The 16,723-nt window shown below is 45.6% G+C and overlaps 1 protein-coding gene across 2 annotated transcripts; it reads left to right on the top strand.

Moving 5' to 3' along the window:
- The first annotated feature begins 290 nt into the window (after positions 1–290).
- On the top strand, positions 291–16,411 carry LOC104014586 (C->U-editing enzyme APOBEC-1). 2 transcript variants are annotated; one of them, XM_087767246.1, is made up of 7 exons: positions 291–355; positions 987–1,399; positions 2,259–2,340; positions 10,880–11,030; positions 14,545–14,951; positions 15,395–15,510; positions 16,090–16,411. In XM_087767246.1, exons 2-7 carry the CDS (start codon positions 1,331–1,333, stop codon positions 16,096–16,098), a joined length of 834 nt encoding a protein of 277 aa, XP_087623372.1. In that variant the 5' UTR covers positions 291–355; positions 987–1,330; the 3' UTR covers positions 16,099–16,411. The 2 variants fall into 2 exon arrangements, with proteins under 2 accessions (XP_087623372.1, XP_087623373.1); XM_087767247.1 differs by lacking the exons at positions 291–355; positions 987–1,399; positions 2,259–2,340 and adding an exon at positions 10,175–10,418 and having other exon boundaries at positions 10,556–11,030.
- Positions 16,412–16,723: the final 312 nt, after the last annotated feature.

Raw genomic sequence — 16,723 nt, 5'->3', positions numbered from 1 at the left:
GGGCAGGGGGGAGAAGGTCCCCGGGGCCAGCCTTCTGCAGACAGGTCGCTCTGGGAAGCGGGCGCACCCTCCGGCCGCCCGGGGCAGCGGGTTTCTGGGACAGACCGCGGGGAGGATGAACTCGGGGGCTCGGGGTCCCGGCCCTCCCCTGCTCCGCTCTCAGGCGGCCACCGAGGGGCAGCAGACAGCCGCGGCGGCCGCTGAGCGGCGGGGCAGGCCCCGGCCCGGCCCCGGCCCCGGCCCCGGCCCCGGCCCCGGCCCCGGCCCCCTTCTCCCGCCCCGCCCGTCGCCGGGCCTCGGAGGTGGCGAGGGCGTTTTTAGAGCCGCCAGCACCTTCGTCGTCGCTGAGTATATGGCAAGTGAGGTGGGCAGGGGCTGGAAGCAAAGCCGGTGAGGGGACTGGGAGCTGGCGGTCTCCCGCCGGGGGAGAAGGACTGGACAAGGCAGGGGCAGTGAGCTGAGAGGGGGTAGGTGTCCTGGTTTCAGCTGGGATAGAGTTATTTTTCTTCCTAGTAGCTGGGATAGTGCTGTGTTTTGGATTTAGGATGAGAATAATGTGATAACACACTGATGTTTTAGTTGTTGCTAAGTAGTGCTTACACTGGTCAAGGACTTTTCAGCTTCCCATGCTCTGCCAGGTGCACAAGAAGCTGGGAGGGGGCACGGCCAGGACAGCTGACCCAGACTGGCCAAAGGGCTGTTCCATACCGTATGGCGTCATGCCCAGTATATAAACTGGGGGAAGAAGGAAAGGGGGGGACACTCGGCATGATGGCGTTTGTCTTCCCAAGTAACCGTTACGCGTGATGGAGCCCTGCTTTCCTGGGGATGGCTGAACACCTGCCTGCCCATGGGAAGTAGTGAATGAATTCCTTGTTTTGCTTTGTTTGCGTGCGTGGGTTTTGCTTTACCTATTAAACTGTCTCTATCTCAACCCATGAGTTTTCTCACTTTTACTCTTCCGATTCTCTCCCCCATCCCACCAGGAGGGAGTGAGCGAGCAGCTGTGTGGTGCTCAGTTGCCAGCTGGGGTTAAACCATGACAGTAGGTTACCCCTCTAACTACTGCAGGGCAAGGTGGTGCCAAGTGAGAGTGGATACAGAGAGCTCAGAGTGACAGTGGGCTTGCCCTGGGTGCCCCAGCACCTTTTGGACACAGGGCTGAGTTATGCTGGGAGTGTTTGTCCTGCCTCCCTCCTTCCCACCTTTCAATGACAGTCTCCAGGAGATCCCAAGCTGGCAGCTTCCTGAAGGAAAACTACTCCCTGCTTCAGCGACTGAGAAATTCTTCTTGGCCACCGTCTTGCAATGAACACCACAGCAAGGCACCATGAACACAGACCTCCGTAACGGCTGCTCCATGAACACAGACCTCCGTAACGGCTGCTCCATACATAGGGTGAGACAGGCTTGAACTGCAGAGGTCTTTTACAAACTTGGGCCTCTCTTCCCACACACAACTCTTTCCAGGCCTCAAAACAAGAGCTGAGTTGCTGCTGAGGGACAGGACAAATGGGGAAACATCATCCAGATGAAGAAATCCCTCTCCTGGGAATGGGGAATGCTGTGCATTTTCTCTCATGGCATTCTCCACTGCTATCATGTGAGGAAAATCTTGGGGAATTTAGTGGCGTGAGCTTTCTTCCTTTATTCTCCTCTTGTTTTGTGTATTCTTTCATAACAGGATTGGCTCCTGAAGACCATTCCTGAGAGGACAATTTCAGGTACCTTCACAAGACATCTGGAGAGTGTTGTGAACCTGAGCAAGATATGCCATGATATCAGCCGTGACAGCACATAAATCCAGGAAATTCTACTTACTTATTTTGCATCCAAAATAAAAAGCTTGAAAACATAGCTTCCCCCCCTGCACAATGGTTCTTGTGCCTTTCTGCTCTTCCCCAGCTTGATTTCTCTTCTCCAGGCTCACAGCACTCACCTGCACGTGTGTTTTGGACATGGTTTCTGTTGCTGGCAGCAAGTGCCAGACACAACCTCTATAAACTGATATTTGCATTGGCATCAACTTAACTGGCGCTGGAAGCTGGGCCTAGCTTAGTTGGTGCAAAATGCACATCTTTGCTTGTTTGCACAGGGAGGGACTAGCATCCTTTCTAGGGTGACATGCCAGACTGTAACTGTCTTTTTGCAAAGGAAAGGCTGAACGTGCCACTAGAAATCTTGCAGAGGTGTTGACTCAGCTGTTCTGTTCTCAGTGGCAGCTGAGACTCATTACTCTTTACTTGTGTTTCTTTCAGCATGACAGAGTTACCAGCTCCTCGCTTTGCTGCAGGCCATTCAAATTCTCTGTGGGTGCTGTTTTTGCTACCCGTGCTGCAGGTAAGTGACTCATGCACTAGAGTTTCCACTAGACAGATACCTGTACAATAAAGGCCACAACTGGGGGAAACTTCCTGTGCAAATAAGCCCTTCAGCTAAAATGTCTTTTGAAGATCTTAATCTGTAGGCTGTAAACCATGAGGGAGCGTGGCCTGAGCTCCTGGAGGGCTCATTAGTCTGGGAATCAAGCAGGCTATATGAAATGAGGCCAAACTTCCCCTGCTTTAGGATGATGTTGTTGCTAACAGAGTTCCTGGCAGGGCTGAGACGTATGCCAGAAGCCAGGCTGATAAAGAATAAAGGCTTCAGCTGAGCTAGGAGAAGGATTTCCTTCTCCTCCACCATCCGTCATGCTCTTGTGATCTGTCTTCTCTGCGCATGGGATGAGTGAGCCTTGTAGCACGGGGTATCCAGCATTTTCTTCCCCTCGCACAGAAAGGATGGAAGCGTGGCATTCCAGGAGAGCCTCCTGTGCCTGTCCCATCTCAGATTTTTCTACTTATTCTTGTTCTCTTTCTTATTTGCTTTTATTTCTCTCATACATTTTTTCCTGTTCATTTTGTTCTCCAGATAGCCTGCCATTTTAAATTCTCATCTCCCTGTATTTTTTTCCTTCATGACTCTGTATCTCCTTGCTCTGTTTCCTTGCTTCTGTGTGATGTGCAGCAGTCTCTGGCCAGTAAGCAAAGCAAACTTCATTTGAAGACGAACATAGCTGCTGATAGAGTTGATTTTGATGCACCCATTGCTTGCACCAATATGACTGCAATGGTAGCTGCCATCAGCTACAACGATGCAGGCACCATACCAGTGTAGACCTGACTTCTGCTTTGCCCCCTTCTGCTCTATTTTCTTTTGATTAATGTTTGTTTGGTTGTTTTTTTCCTTACAGAGAGGGAGAATTCTTTTGTTCTGTTTTATGATTCTCCTTCATTATTGTCCGTTTATATTGTGGGGATAGTTAGGTACTCTCAGCATGCACGGTATTGGCACCACTGAGGGCACTGTCAAGGGCATCAGTGGTGAGAACTTTCCACCAACCATGCTGCTGTGACAGTCTCTCTGGCATGGTGGCAATCTCTCCAAGCAAACCAGGGGATGGTATCAACCTGGCAGCTTCATCTGCTTTCCAACTCTGCCTCCCAAATCACAGTCAGATTGCATCAGGCTTCTTTGCATGCTCACAGGAGCTAAAGTAACAATAGTTTTTTAATCTTCAACTTCCAGGTGTTTCAATGTTTGCAGATGCTCTTTATTTGTGTCAAAACATGTTGTGTCTTAGAAGAAAGCTCAATACACCTGTCACAGCCCTTGCCTGATGGTAAGGAGGACAGGATCCCAGACTGCAGGAGACAAGAGTATCCGTTAGCACCAACAAAGCAGAGGTGCTGTGGCTGTGGCACAGTGAGGTTTAGTTCATGGCCATTCACTGTTGAGGACAGGAGGACTTTCCTACACTATCATGCTGAATATCCATACTATTTTCAGTGTGCCATGGACACTAACCAGCTCAGCAGTCCCTTTGGCCTTGGCAGCGCTCACCCCTTATTTAAAACTCAGAGACTCACCTCAGGGAACTGTGCCCTCCTGCCCCAGTAGCAGCGACAGACAGTAGGGATGGGGGACAGCAGGAGAAGAAAAGGTAGGAGCTGTACTGGCTACAGCAGCAGAGTCCAATACAGTGCTTAAGAAAAGCCTCTGCCTTCTGAAGATGAAGCTCTCAGGATGTAAATCCCCTGTGTGTGCTTAGTCCTAGCTTTTGTTCTCCTCAGTTAAGGACAATCTGTTTCTGCAGCCCTTTGAGTTGGTTTTTATCTTGGAGACACAGCAGTGCATGCAGGAATGAGGGCTGAGCTGGCCAGGATTCTTTGGCTTCCATAGGGAAAGGTTGCTTGGACAGAACCAAAAGGTTTCTGTGAAAAGTTTTCGTTTTCATTTTTTTTTTTTTTCTTTGGGAAGGGTTCTCTAGACTGAAAAGAGATTAATTGGGTAGCCACTCCTAGGTGAGACTCAGGTTCACACCCCTTTTTAAACCTGGCTCTGTGGCATCCCAGCTGCATGCCACAGGCTATCAGCTGTTTCAGAGGACAACACAGTGTGTGGGTGAGAAGCCAGTGAGACTGGGAGGGAAAGGAAGGAGGGACCCTGTTTGTGTTGTGAGTCATAATAAAAACATCTCATCAGGGTGATGCTTTTCAGGAAACAGAATTGCTGATTTCTGGCCAGCTGTCAAGCTTGGCTGAAGTCAGTCAGGAAAGGTATTTCTGGGAAAATGGAATTTCCCAAGTTTGTGATGCCTTGTTTCATATCACGTTGCACCTTTCCATTTTGGTTTGCTTGTGTGCCTGCTTATTTTTGGCCAAAATCCATCTGTTCCTTTGCAGAGCTGCTCTCCAAGCTCTTTCACTGCCTCTTGCAGAACTGGATTAGAATTAAACATTAAAAAAAATCTACAGAGAGACCGTTCATGTTGTCCTTCCCAATAACAGAACTGCAAGGGTGGTAACTGGCAGCAGAACAGCAATAACAGACAGCCAGGGATAGTCCTGCTGCAGCCCTATGAACAACTTGTGCTGTAGTAAGTGGAGCTATCCTGCTTCAAACCATCTGCCAAAATATGATGCAAGCCCAATAAAGCAACTTTGACTGTTGTTTTGGGATTTGGACTTGAGCCCATTTCACAACTCACCCTGTTCCTTCTCCTTTAGGCATCACTACAAAATCCCAGTATAGACACAGTCTGTTGCTTGAAGTCAAGATAAAGCTGTCCTGGCTCATATTGTATCTTTCGGAGGCTAAAGACGCAGGACAACCTTGTGCCAGAGAGAAGAAAATGAAGTTTTTCTCATTCCCTGTCTCACAGTAGATTTCACCTGAATTGGGATTTTTTTCCCTTGCCCTGGGCTTTTGCCAAAACCCTTGGCCCTACCACCCCCTGCACAGCCACCATGCCCTTAGAGAACCTCCTTATCCCCATCTCTCCTTTCACTCATCTACTACCCACTGCTGAAGCTTGAATTTTCCTTCTGGAGACACACAGATTCAAGAGAGGAGATGGACACAGGGCTGACTTGGGGACCGAGATCAGAGACAAATTCCACTGCCTAGCTACATTGCCTGTGCGATGCTCGTGTATTTGTGTCCGAAAAGAGGCCTGCAGACACTGGAGTTGAAGCACGGGGCAGGCAGGGTTTTCCCAAGTGCTGGTGCAGCAAAGGGCTGTCCATGGGCTGGAATGAGATGGGGCATTTTCAGGCTGGGGACGGGAGCAGCGATGGCCCCAGCATGTCAAGGCAGATTCCCCACCGGCTGTGCCTAGTGCAGGCTATCCCACAGGCAGTAGCAGGGGCCAATCCTGCCCGAGTCTCCTCAGCTCTGCTCGCCCATCCCTCATACTGCTGTGCCACAGATGTGTAGGCAGCTGCCTGCTGCCTCTGGGGTGGCATGGAGGAAGCTGTGCAGTGCTGAGGGGCGGACTGGCTTCTGTTACCACAAATGTCTCCAAGAAGTTCCTCTGGTAATGGAAGGGCCTTGCAAATGGACAAATAGAGCTGCACAGAGATGTGTTGTATCCCACCCTGGCTTTCTTTGCCTCTGTCTGAGTCATGTTCCTTCTTAATGGGAAGAGTTTCCTTGACCAGCTAATTGAGGTGGAGCAACCGAAGGGCAGTGTCACCGTTCAGGGCAGTCTCTTGGCAGTGAGGACAGAAGTGTCTAGATGGCACATGGATGATGCAGAAAAGAGAGATCTCCTTTAAAGAGTGAGGGAAATCCTTTATGTTATTGCACTGCTCAGGCAGACTTTTCCCATTCCCTTTTTTTTTCTTGAAACATCAGCTTTTGAAACAGAAGCTATTTCACTGTCTGCTCCCGTTGTCATCCAATTCAAACTCTTTGAAAATCATTAGGGCAGCATGTGCCTTATAGAACAAGGAAACAAGCTTAATAACAGGAACTGGTAACTTTCCTGGGGTATTTATTTTGAGCTCTGAATTGTCCCTCCTGTTCTTTGTCCTGGGGGCCTGGACAAATATATAATGTCAGATGAGCGGCTGTGACGCAGGTCTGAGGCTAGAGGGGCTGAGATGTAAGGAAAAACTTCAGAACCTGACAGGAAAGGTCAACAGCATCCAAGAGGCTACAGAGAGATGTGCTAGGGAGTGCTGTAGTTTTGTGATACACTGGTTTTGGTTACAGTTGTTTCCTATAAAGCTTCTGGCTGGTACAGATTCTCCTATCCTATTCAACTCTGGGAGGTGATAAAGGCTTCTTAACAAGATCCCAAATAGATGTGGGGGACAGAAAGGCCCAGCTGTTGTGGGACGAACGTCCAATATGTGCATAGGAAACATTCCCTGATACTCTGCCAGCTTTTAAAAGAGGAAAATGAATCACAAAAATGCAGTTATGTTATCGTTTCTATTTCATTGACTAATAAAGAGCAGCATACTGAATGAGATAAATGGAACTAAAACATTATGACTCATCTGTCCCATGACTGAGCTGTCAGAACAAGATGTTTTGCATTCCTGGTTGAGTTACCTACCTGCTGATGATCTCTCATCATGTTTTTCATCATGGTATCCAATCTTTCACTGAAATAACAAATATGGCCAGAGTGCTCAAAAGGCAAAATGACTGTGGACACATCAATCAAAGTCATCAGTTTTCTTCTTTTCTTCGTTGGGTGTCTACCAATCTAGTTACCTAACCTGCTTCCTCTATAACCCCATCAGACCCCTGTAATTAATAATACTTATTAATTACCCAGCAGACCCCTGACCATTAATGGCAGACCCAGGCAGTCCTGTTGGTCATTGGTAGATGCTGCAGATTTGTTCTAGCTCAGGTGTGGGCCCACAGCCACATTCTGACAGGGCTCTGCCGACTCCCCCCAGCTGTGATTTTGTGGCAGTATATGCCCTGCATGTGTGAAGCTGGTGCTCCAGGTGGTGCTGAGTGTGGCTCGTGCTGTGCATTGCAAGGATGCACTCCTGTCGCACAGAGCAGATGTTTGGGCAGCTTCCCAGGAAGGAACTGGCTGTTTCTTAGGGCAACCACCATCCCAGGATATGGCCTTAAGTAAAGACTTCCCACTCTGTGATGGGAGGGCTAACGTGTTATCTCAGCAGTGCAGCATGTCATTTTCATCCAGTCCTAGGACACTGCAGCAGCAGGAGGAGGCAGTTCAAGCCCTGGGTGTTTGGAAACTGGAAGCCCTCAACATCCAGCTTTCTGTTGCCAGCTCACTCAGAGAAGGTTAACCTGTGGCTTGACAACACGATGTGAAGCTGTCACAGCACAGCAAAAGCATCTCTTTTCCCAAGCTGTGGGAAATCCAGATCAGCATGCCATGTTGCTGTTGCAATACACAGGAGATGATGAAGCCTGGAGCAGGAAAAGCAATCTCTGGCAGACTGAAAGAGAACCTGACCCAGGAAATGCTCTGTTCTTATATCTCAAGCTGTGTTAGTTTTGTACCCCTGTGCCATTCACTAATGTTGGTTGCATGATGGAGAGTATGTGACTGAGAATCACAAGTTAAAGAAATTATAGCTGTTGCAATGAGTGTGTGTCCATTCACTATGGGCTTTCAGGGGTCACAGATATAAGCAATATTGTTTGTAGAGTTAGAGGTGAAGTAATACGTAGAATGGGAAATGGCTTCTGGAGAAGAGATACAGGCATTGCTTAGGGTCAGCCCGTCACATGCGGCTTACGTCTTTGGAGGAAGTTGTTCACAGGCGCATTCTAGTGAACAGAGCTGCTGCAGTTTAGGAAAGTACCATCCCATCTCTTGACTTCATCTCAGGTGGTGTTTACTGCTGTCAGAGCTGGGTCACTGGAATGGATCAGGTAAACAAATGCATACTGCACATTATCCTGCAGGAAACTTTCCTGTCAAATCTCCACTTGGTCCATTGCAAGCTGAGTGTCACCATCGTATCTTAAAAGTGTTCTACGTCTCAATTTGAAATCTCCAAAGAGGCCTATTCCTTAGTAATGTAAGTTTTTCAGTTAGAGGTAGGTGAGTTTATCACAACCTTGAGCTTTATGAATTTCCACCACAAACTTCCATTTGTGTTTTTTTTATGACAGCAGTAGCATATTTAATATTTCACATGTGTGCATTCCTAGCAGACCTTTTCTGGTAGTATCTGTGATCTTTTTCAGCTTTCAGAAAGTTGCACTGTTGCCACAGATACTTACAATGCATGCACAAACAACCATGTCAAAATGAACACACGGGTCATGCATGTCTTTACATCCTCTTCCAAGCCACGCACAAAATTTGCCCATCAGGTTAGGGTGGCATACATTGGTTAGCCAATAGCCCACAGTGCTCACTTGGTCCCTCATGGAGAGAGGCGATTTCTGAGGCAGCCAGCACTCAAGCCAAGAGAGTTTGACAAGCTGGTGCCAACACCTGGCACTAGCTCCAGCATCAGCCCTGAAATCACTGAAGCTCCTTGTCCCTCAGAAGAGACGGCTCAGCAATTTTCTTCAGGTACTCCATAAAAAGAGAAATGGAAACCAAAATCCTCATACATGTCAACTCATGGAGTTTGGGGATATCCCACGTAATGGAAAAAAAAACCAAGGCCAGTTCCTGAAGGGCCAAATAGCTCTGTCACGGTACTAGGCCAAAGCTGGCTCTGTGCATCCAAGCAGTGTTGAGCCTGAGGTAGCCTACCCTCCTGGACCACAGAGTGCTGCTGGCACACAGAGTGTGCCATAGCTCACCCTGAGGCAGAGCTGGTCCCTTCATGGGTCTATGGGGCGTCACTCGGGCGTCATAGCCGCCTGCTCCCCTGGGCTCCTAGTCTCAGGAACACGTCTGCAGAGTCTCTGCAGCAATCTCTCTAGACACATCTGGTCCTTGTTAGCTTAGGCTTGGTGACCTGTGAAAGTATTTGTAACGTTTCCAGACCGGAGCAGGCAGTGCTGTGCCTCAGCTAATGAACCCAGCCAGACCCTGCATGGAGCCAGCTAAGCTCTCTGCATCCACAGTGCAGTTAAGCTTCAGGCAGAATATGAGCTCCCGAGTGACTGGTAATTGCAGCTGCTCTTTGGTGTCACCCTAGGATTGTGACTCTTGCTAGTTTTGTCTTGGCCGTGTTTTCAGAAGGGGTCTGGCAAAGTTGCTGAGCTGCACTGTGTTCTTCTAACATAGCAGTTACGTGAACAGTAGTAACTCTGTGGGACTCGGGACCTCTATCTTTCCTAAATGTCTCCATAGGAAATTAGTATAACAAAACTCAAAAAGACCTTAAGGAAGGGGACTGTGAATTTCTTTTACAAATCTCAAAATAAATGGATTTTTCCCCCTGGCACTGTCTTATCCATATACTCACCAGCACCAAGATGTGTGCATCTCAGTGGCCTGGCCAGGATCACTCGTGCAAGAGAGATGGTGCAGGGACTTACTGGATTTCAGTAAGAAAGGCCTGACATCAAATGGCTAAATAAAACAGCTGCCTTAATAAGACAGAATAAGAAGAGGAACATAGACAGTGAGTAAATCTAACATCCTTTCAGATGCTGGGCACCCCGCGTTTGCGCAGCATTGGACAGACCCCGAATGGATTTCCCCACAGCGCACTGCACAGCTCCTGTCCATGAAAGGAAGCTCCCCTTTTTTGGTCATCTGAACTATTACATACTTTCTTAAAGGAGCACAACTCTGTTCCTAAAGGATGTTCGAACTTCCTGCTGCTCGTGTAGATAACGGCAGGGCCAGGCCGGTGGTGCAGTCGCCGGTACCAAGTGGGAGCTGCCGGCAGCAATCCACCCGCTAAGTTTATCCTGCGGCCAAGGGCTTTGTGCAGCATGGCACGTCCTGAAGGCCATGCCGCACGTGCAGCACGGCGCAGCGCAGACCTGTGTATATAAATTACCGATTATCTTAGTAACATACAGGCTTCTCAGTCCCTAAGGCTGAGGCCCAAGAGAGCAGACATGGCCTGTTTGAGATGACCCGCTCCTCGAATGCCACGTCTTCTGCAAGGCTCCCAATACCCAGTCTGCTCTCTTCCTTCATAGGGGGGACTCTCGACCTTCTGGGTTTGGCAGGGAAGGTGAGTAAGCTTCACTGATACCTTGTGAATGAAGACCCTCATCAGAGGTATTTGTGAGCACTTTGTCCTTCGACAAAGCTCTGACAGCATGGAAAGATCTCGCGATGCGTGAGGCTGAACCGTTGTGCTTTCCACAGAGCCCAGCTTCCTGTGCTTCGGAGGAAAGGCCTGGGTGCCACACAGAACAGCTACACCACTGGGAGGAGTTTCCTGCACAGAAGAATAAATCTCATTTTTCTGCCTATGAAGCGTTATCATCCCTTTCAAACGTACAAGCAGGCTTCAAAGAGATTGCCCAATTATTACGTTTTTAACCGGAAACATGTATCAGCCCTCACTCCCCAGCAAAGGGGTGAGGAAAGAGTGCTGCTAAGGGCAGGCTTGTAAAGACATGTCATTATGTGGTAACAACCACAGTCAAACTATTTTTTTCCCTTTCCTCTTACATCACCCGGAGCCAGCGGAGCCTGGGGGTGTGTGCCTTCATCGGCCACGCGCGGAGCCTCCATCTGCAGGAACAGAAGCAGAAAGGAGGACAGCACCAAAGGAAAAGAGCGGTGCCGGAGGCTTCACGGGGAGAGGAGAAGCCATGTACAACAAAAAGCTGAGAGGGTAAAAAAAAAAATTGCTGACCCAAAAAAGCTCACCCAGCTTCAGCTCTGTGTTGTTGTTGCTCCAACCCAAGGGGACCCCTGACTTTGTCGCCTCGGGGTGTGCTTTCTGTCTGTGCAAAGTCTCTGCCTTGCTTGGGGAAGGGCGAGGGCGATACAGGTGCCGGTGTACCCGAGTCGGAGCCCTGGTCCTCGGTCTAACTAAGAGGGGCTGCACCGAAGTCTGAGCCTGTTGGGGAAGTTCCCGCCAGCATAAAACTGTCATGGGAGCCATAAAACGGTGGGGAACAAAAGGCGCTGATAAAAAAGAGTGAAAGATGGGGGTGGGTTGGGGAAGGGCTAAGGCAGGAGCTGGCTCACCCCGACACTGGGCAGCAAGAAAATCCAAAAGCGCCTCTTCCCTGCTTGACTGTTTTGAGGTCTTGAAGCGGCTGTTGTGCTACAAAATAAACAGGAAGTGTCGGACCAGACATTTTCTGTCCAATAGAGGGGAAAAAAAAGTTCTAATGCGAAGTTTAGTAAAGAAGTGCATTGGCTGTGTAAAGTGTTACCAATGGAGGAAAAACGCGGATTAAAGAAGTTTTTGACACAGCTATGCTCATACATTTTTAGATGTTATTACTATTATTGTCTTGCAATGCGCAGAATTTTAAATAGTTTCTAATAAAAAGTGTTAGAGGAAGGAAGGAAAATTATTAAATATCTATAATGGTGCAGTTTATTACACAAAGTTTTAATAAGAAAGATATTAATTTTAGGTGCTGTTTTCATAAACTAAGTACACTTTAAAATAAACCCATTGCATTCCTGTTCAAGTTATGGATGACTGCACAATAGAAAAGGTATACATAACACCTTTTAAAAGATATCTGTAACCAATCAATACGTTTTCCAGGTTTAACGCACATTTACGTAGCAGCTGCACATTAATGGAAAAGAAGATAAAACCTAGGAGACAGTTACGTTGGCTGTCATCCCTCTGCCATTTTCTCTCCTAACTCCTCTAAACATTTTTGGGTGCAATTCTTCTTTCAAATACTTTATGGTTGGTGTATTTCTCTCCAGCTCGTAAGTTCTGAAAGAGTTACAAGTTTACCTTCATGAGACTGATGAACCAAATTTAGGAAGAAAACTAAAAAAGTTTTAGGACTTTTTTTTTATTTGATAACTCTTAATTTTGCCTCATAGCAAGGAATAAGCTATTAAGTGCTTGATTTTTTTGAGTTAGGGTCCATGTGTATGTGTGTACCATACATAACAATGCTGAACAGCAAGGACTGTTTGTGATAGCTATAAAATAAAAAAAATAAACTGACTGCATGGCTTTGGGCAATTTGTCTGTAAACTCACATCTTATTTTAAATATTTTCTTATCTGGTTTGAGGAGAAAGGGGAATAGGTGCTGGGATTTTTTTATAGATTTTGTAGCGTGGAAATGTTGTATGATGTTTTTAAAATTTCTTGTCTGTCCTTCTGTTAGAGCTGTTTAACTTTACATTAATCCATTATTTAAAAAATAGCAAGTTATAGCTGTAGCAGATATTTATAAGAATACAGACTTTTGTTTATATTGCATTGAGTTGATGACACAATAAATTTCACTTGGCTTAATACATCTTTAAGGTGGCTATATCTTGAAGATTAGTGTATTGCAAGATTGTTCTAAAGAAATGGCTTTATGTCCCTGGAAATGTGCACACCCACTGCAATAGCTTATCCAAAGTGCAATATTTTATGGTCAAGACACAGGCAAGAGGGGGCTTAAGACCAGTTTAAGTAGGACCTGGAAATTTTAACTTGTCTGTGTGTTATAATCGGATGGCAACAACTATAGATACCTTTGAACAAATCAGGTCTCTGTAATCTTTCGTAATACTGCTTTCGAAAACCTTAAAGATACCTTCTGTAAGAATTAGATGAACTAATTGGGCTTGAGTATTGGGAGTTCAATGTATTTTCTTTGGTGAACGTCAACCACTGTCACTATATAGATATACCCGCGTGCACACACACATATATTATGTATATTATGTACATATTATATATTTTATATATACATGTTCCCTAATCATCAAGTTTTAAAGAATTTTAAGCTAATAGGCACTAACTTCCAAATAGCATAATAGAAAAAATACATCTCTTTTAGCACCTCAAATGAGAAAAAGAAATTAAGCCTATGCTTCACTTTTGTCTCTCTCTGTTGTTTTTTTCTTAACGACATACTAAAGGAATTAAGTATCATAAAAAATAGTTGTTCCTGTACCAGAAATAAACATTTGGTGACATGTACATTTGCTACGTTTACATAAATTCAATAGAAAGTCTTACAAAGAAATCTGCATGCCTAGTTTCTGTGGTTTATATACACATCGTTTACATGGAGAAAATAGCGATACACTCTGTGGTTTATAAAGTGGTTTATGTGCATATGTATTTTAATGTGTAGGAGACTGGGATGAGGAAGGAGGCAGGGTAAGAAGAGAAAACCTCCTCACTGACTCAGATAAATGAGATGCCTTTTTACATAGGTGATGAGTCCTGCAGCTAGAGAATGTCTGACAGTTGCTTGATCTGCAAGATTTCATTAGTCCTTAGTTCAGATAGTGGGTTTTTTTGTTATTGGTGGGTGCTAATCTATAAAACAATCTACAGGCTTATTGCTTCTCTGTTAAGAGTCTGTCTAGTTGTCTAATAGATTTGTTCTCAATTACTCTAATGTGGAAAAATACGTATCTGACGTGCATTCTCGTATAAATCTCTATATAAAGCAATAATACAAAGGCTACAAAGTACTAATGGTGACTTCATAGACTATTTATGTATCATGGATAATTACTGATACAAAGGATACATTCATGACCAACACTGGCAGTCTTTGTATAGTTATTTAATTGACGATATTTAGAGATCTGTTCTGAACTGAATAGATCTGGATCTAAGAGATGGACTGTCTGTCAGAAAATGTCATTCTTGTGAGCTGCATCTTTTTGTATAGAGCTCTTTTTCGTCCTCTCATGTAGGATTGTGCTGACTGTGCTAATCCTTACGAAAATACAAACAGCAAGAGAATCCAATAAGGAGAAATACTCAGCTTCATAATTTATCAGTGGTTTTACCTTCTTTCTTTTATTTTTTTAGCTTTTACAAAATTCGCAACAGCTCCCTACATCGAAAAGGGCTACATAGGAGCCCTGGAAAAATGTCTGACACATAAAAAGATATAGAAAGCTTTTAGAAATGCTGATGCTGATGAGGAAGCGGACAGCCATAGGGAGGGGTGAGGCGGTGGAAAGTTCTGCATGCAGTTGCAGACAAAGGGAGGATTAAGTGGTTCAGGGTTTGGTGCCTTTACCCTGCTGTGGTGCCTACCTCTCCATTTTCCTTGCATTGCTCTCTCATGTTTTGCCCTTCTCAGTTCTCTCATTTCCTCTACCCTCCCCCTTTTTTGTGTACTGGAGAACTACTGAAAATGAAGTTGTAACCAGTGATATCTTGAAGTTTCTTTTCTGTTTCAGCATGTATATATCTAGGAAGGCATTAAAGGATCATTTTGACCCCTGTAAGGCTCCATGGAACACATATCTACTATGCAAACTGCAGTGGGGAAAGAACAGCACACCTTGGATACACTGGGTCAAAAATGACCCTAACCGTTACCATGCTGAAGTCTACTTCCTGCAGAAGATCTTTAAAATGAGAAGACCCAATAATTATGTCAACTGTTCCATCACCTGGTACTTGTCCCGGAGCCCTTGTGCAAAATGCTGCTATGAAATACTGGATTTCTTAAATAAGCACTCAAATGTGAACATAGATATATATATAGCACAGCTTTATAAGATAAAAAATGAAGAAAACTGCCAAGGTCTGAGGAACCTTGTGAGCCTGGCGAAAGTAACCATTGCTGTCATGGAAATTGAAGGCAAGGTTTCCTGTGCTTTGTGGGCCTGGGAAGGGGTGAACTGGTGAACTTTGTGCATGGGTGAATCTGGCATGGGCTTGCTTCTGTGCCCAGTGTCCTGTCCAGCTTCTTTGGGGGCACATCCATTACTTTTCAGTGACTGAGTGTTGCATCCAAAAAAAGATGTTCAAATATTGCAGGAGAAGGAGGACAGGACTCTAAGCAACCAGACCTATATGAAAATTCTCCCTTGTTTAGAGACACCATCTTTCTGTCACTCCTGAGAGAGCAGGAGATAGGGCGCTTCTCTCTTGTCTTAGGGGACTAAATGCAGCTGCTGGGATAAGGCTGGCTGAAGGGGCCCTGTGTCATGGGCACAAGGAAGAGGTTAAAAAGTCTTGTTCCCTGAGCTTGTCTGGTATCTGAATAAACTCAGGTTAGTCATCTTGCTTCCATTTCTCCAGACTATATTTACTGTTGGCAAACATTTATCCAAGGAGATGCTGATGCTGATTCCTGGACTGAGGGCTTTCAGTCAGAGATAACTAAGAATCGTTTGAAGCTCAAGGAAGTCTTAGAGGTTAGTAGACTCTGAGGGGTAGGGGGAACCATATGAAATAATTTGCAGTCTGGGGTCACTGAGCTGTAAAGAACAGGAAAGAAGCTGTTCATATCTACTTGGAGTTTAGAGAGTGCTGCAGCATGCTTTTGGAAAAAGTAATATAGTAAAATCATAGGAACTATCCTGTCCCATGGGAGAGAAGCAGTGTGGATTTTCTTCCAACATATTACAAAGCAAAGGCTAAGAGTGCAGCTTTTCTCCTTCAGGCTCCAGAGTGGGAAATCTCTTGATTATCAGCTGAAACTCCAGTCTCGTCCCAGAAATCCTCCACCAGATTCTTTTCTAATCTGGGTCTGAGCATGGGTTTGTGTTCACCAGATGATGCTACTCAGCCACTTTCTGTCAATATCTGCAGTGGTCTGACTCCCTCCTCCCAGTCACTGGGTCCCTATACTTCATTAAAGTCCCTTCCAGATTTGATTCAGGAGCTTCCCTGACTGGTCCAAAGGGTACAGTTTCTGTGAGATGAGAAAAGCTGTTCAAAAGAGAATGTCTGTCTGCTGGGAAAATCCAACCTTTGTTTTTGTTTTGTTCCAGACTTTCTGAAAGGCAGGAGAGAGAAGAGAGAGTGTGTTCATCAACAGTGCTGAAAGTTTGTGCCCCTGGAGACAAGAGACCCTGCTTGAATGAAGAGGTCCACATCCATGGCCTGGAGGGACTGTGTACAAAAAAAAAAATCAGCAAAACTAATATAAGTTCTGCAGCATTTTGATTTGCATGTATTAGAGTTTTCTGACAAATGCTATTTTTAGTGAAACAGAGTGAAAGAAATCTATGGTTAAGTAGGTCATTGAACATCTGGGAAATCCATTTTACATGGCATCTGTGGAAAATAAATAGTCTGGGCTGTTACAAGTAATAGACTTCTCCTGCTATGTCCGTTTCAAATCACAGCACGTCCAAAGTGCAATTGTTAAAGGATCTAAATGTCATATTTTTATTTTCGTTTCAGGATCTTCCATTCATAGAATCATAGAATCATAGAATATCTCAAGTTGGAAGGGACCTATAAGGATCATTGAATCCAACTCCCTGCTCCTCACAGGGCTACCTAAAACTAAACCACATGACTAAAAGCATCGTCCAGATGCTCCTTGAACTCTGACAGGTTTGGTGCCATGAGCACTTCTCTGGGGAGTCTGCTCCAGTGACAGACCTTCCTCTCAGTCAA

Source organism: Nipponia nippon, unplaced genomic scaffold, assembly GCF_047370975.1.
Source record: "Nipponia nippon isolate SJK-2023a ecotype South Korea unplaced genomic scaffold, ASM4737097v1 scaffold_3, whole genome shotgun sequence".
Lineage (NCBI taxonomy): Eukaryota > Metazoa > Chordata > Aves > Pelecaniformes > Threskiornithidae > Nipponia > Nipponia nippon.
Note: the sequence above shows the minus strand (reverse complement) of the source record. Positions and strands in the feature narration are given on the sequence as shown.

What these genes read in the sequence shown, in the direction of transcription:
- LOC104014586 (XM_087767246.1), top strand. Translation starts at nt 1,331, where the DNA reads ATGAACACAGACCTCCGTAACGGCTGCTCCATGAACACAGACCTCCGT. An exon ending in TTTTGCTACCCGTGCTGCAG is followed by an intron (nt 2,341 to 10,879) that starts GTAAGTGACTCA and finishes ACCCGGAGCCAG; the next exon opens with CGGAGCCTGGGGGTGTGTGC. An exon ending in TGCTGTCATGGAAATTGAAG is followed by an intron (nt 14,952 to 15,394) that starts GCAAGGTTTCCT and finishes CCATTTCTCCAG; the next exon opens with ACTATATTTACTGTTGGCAA.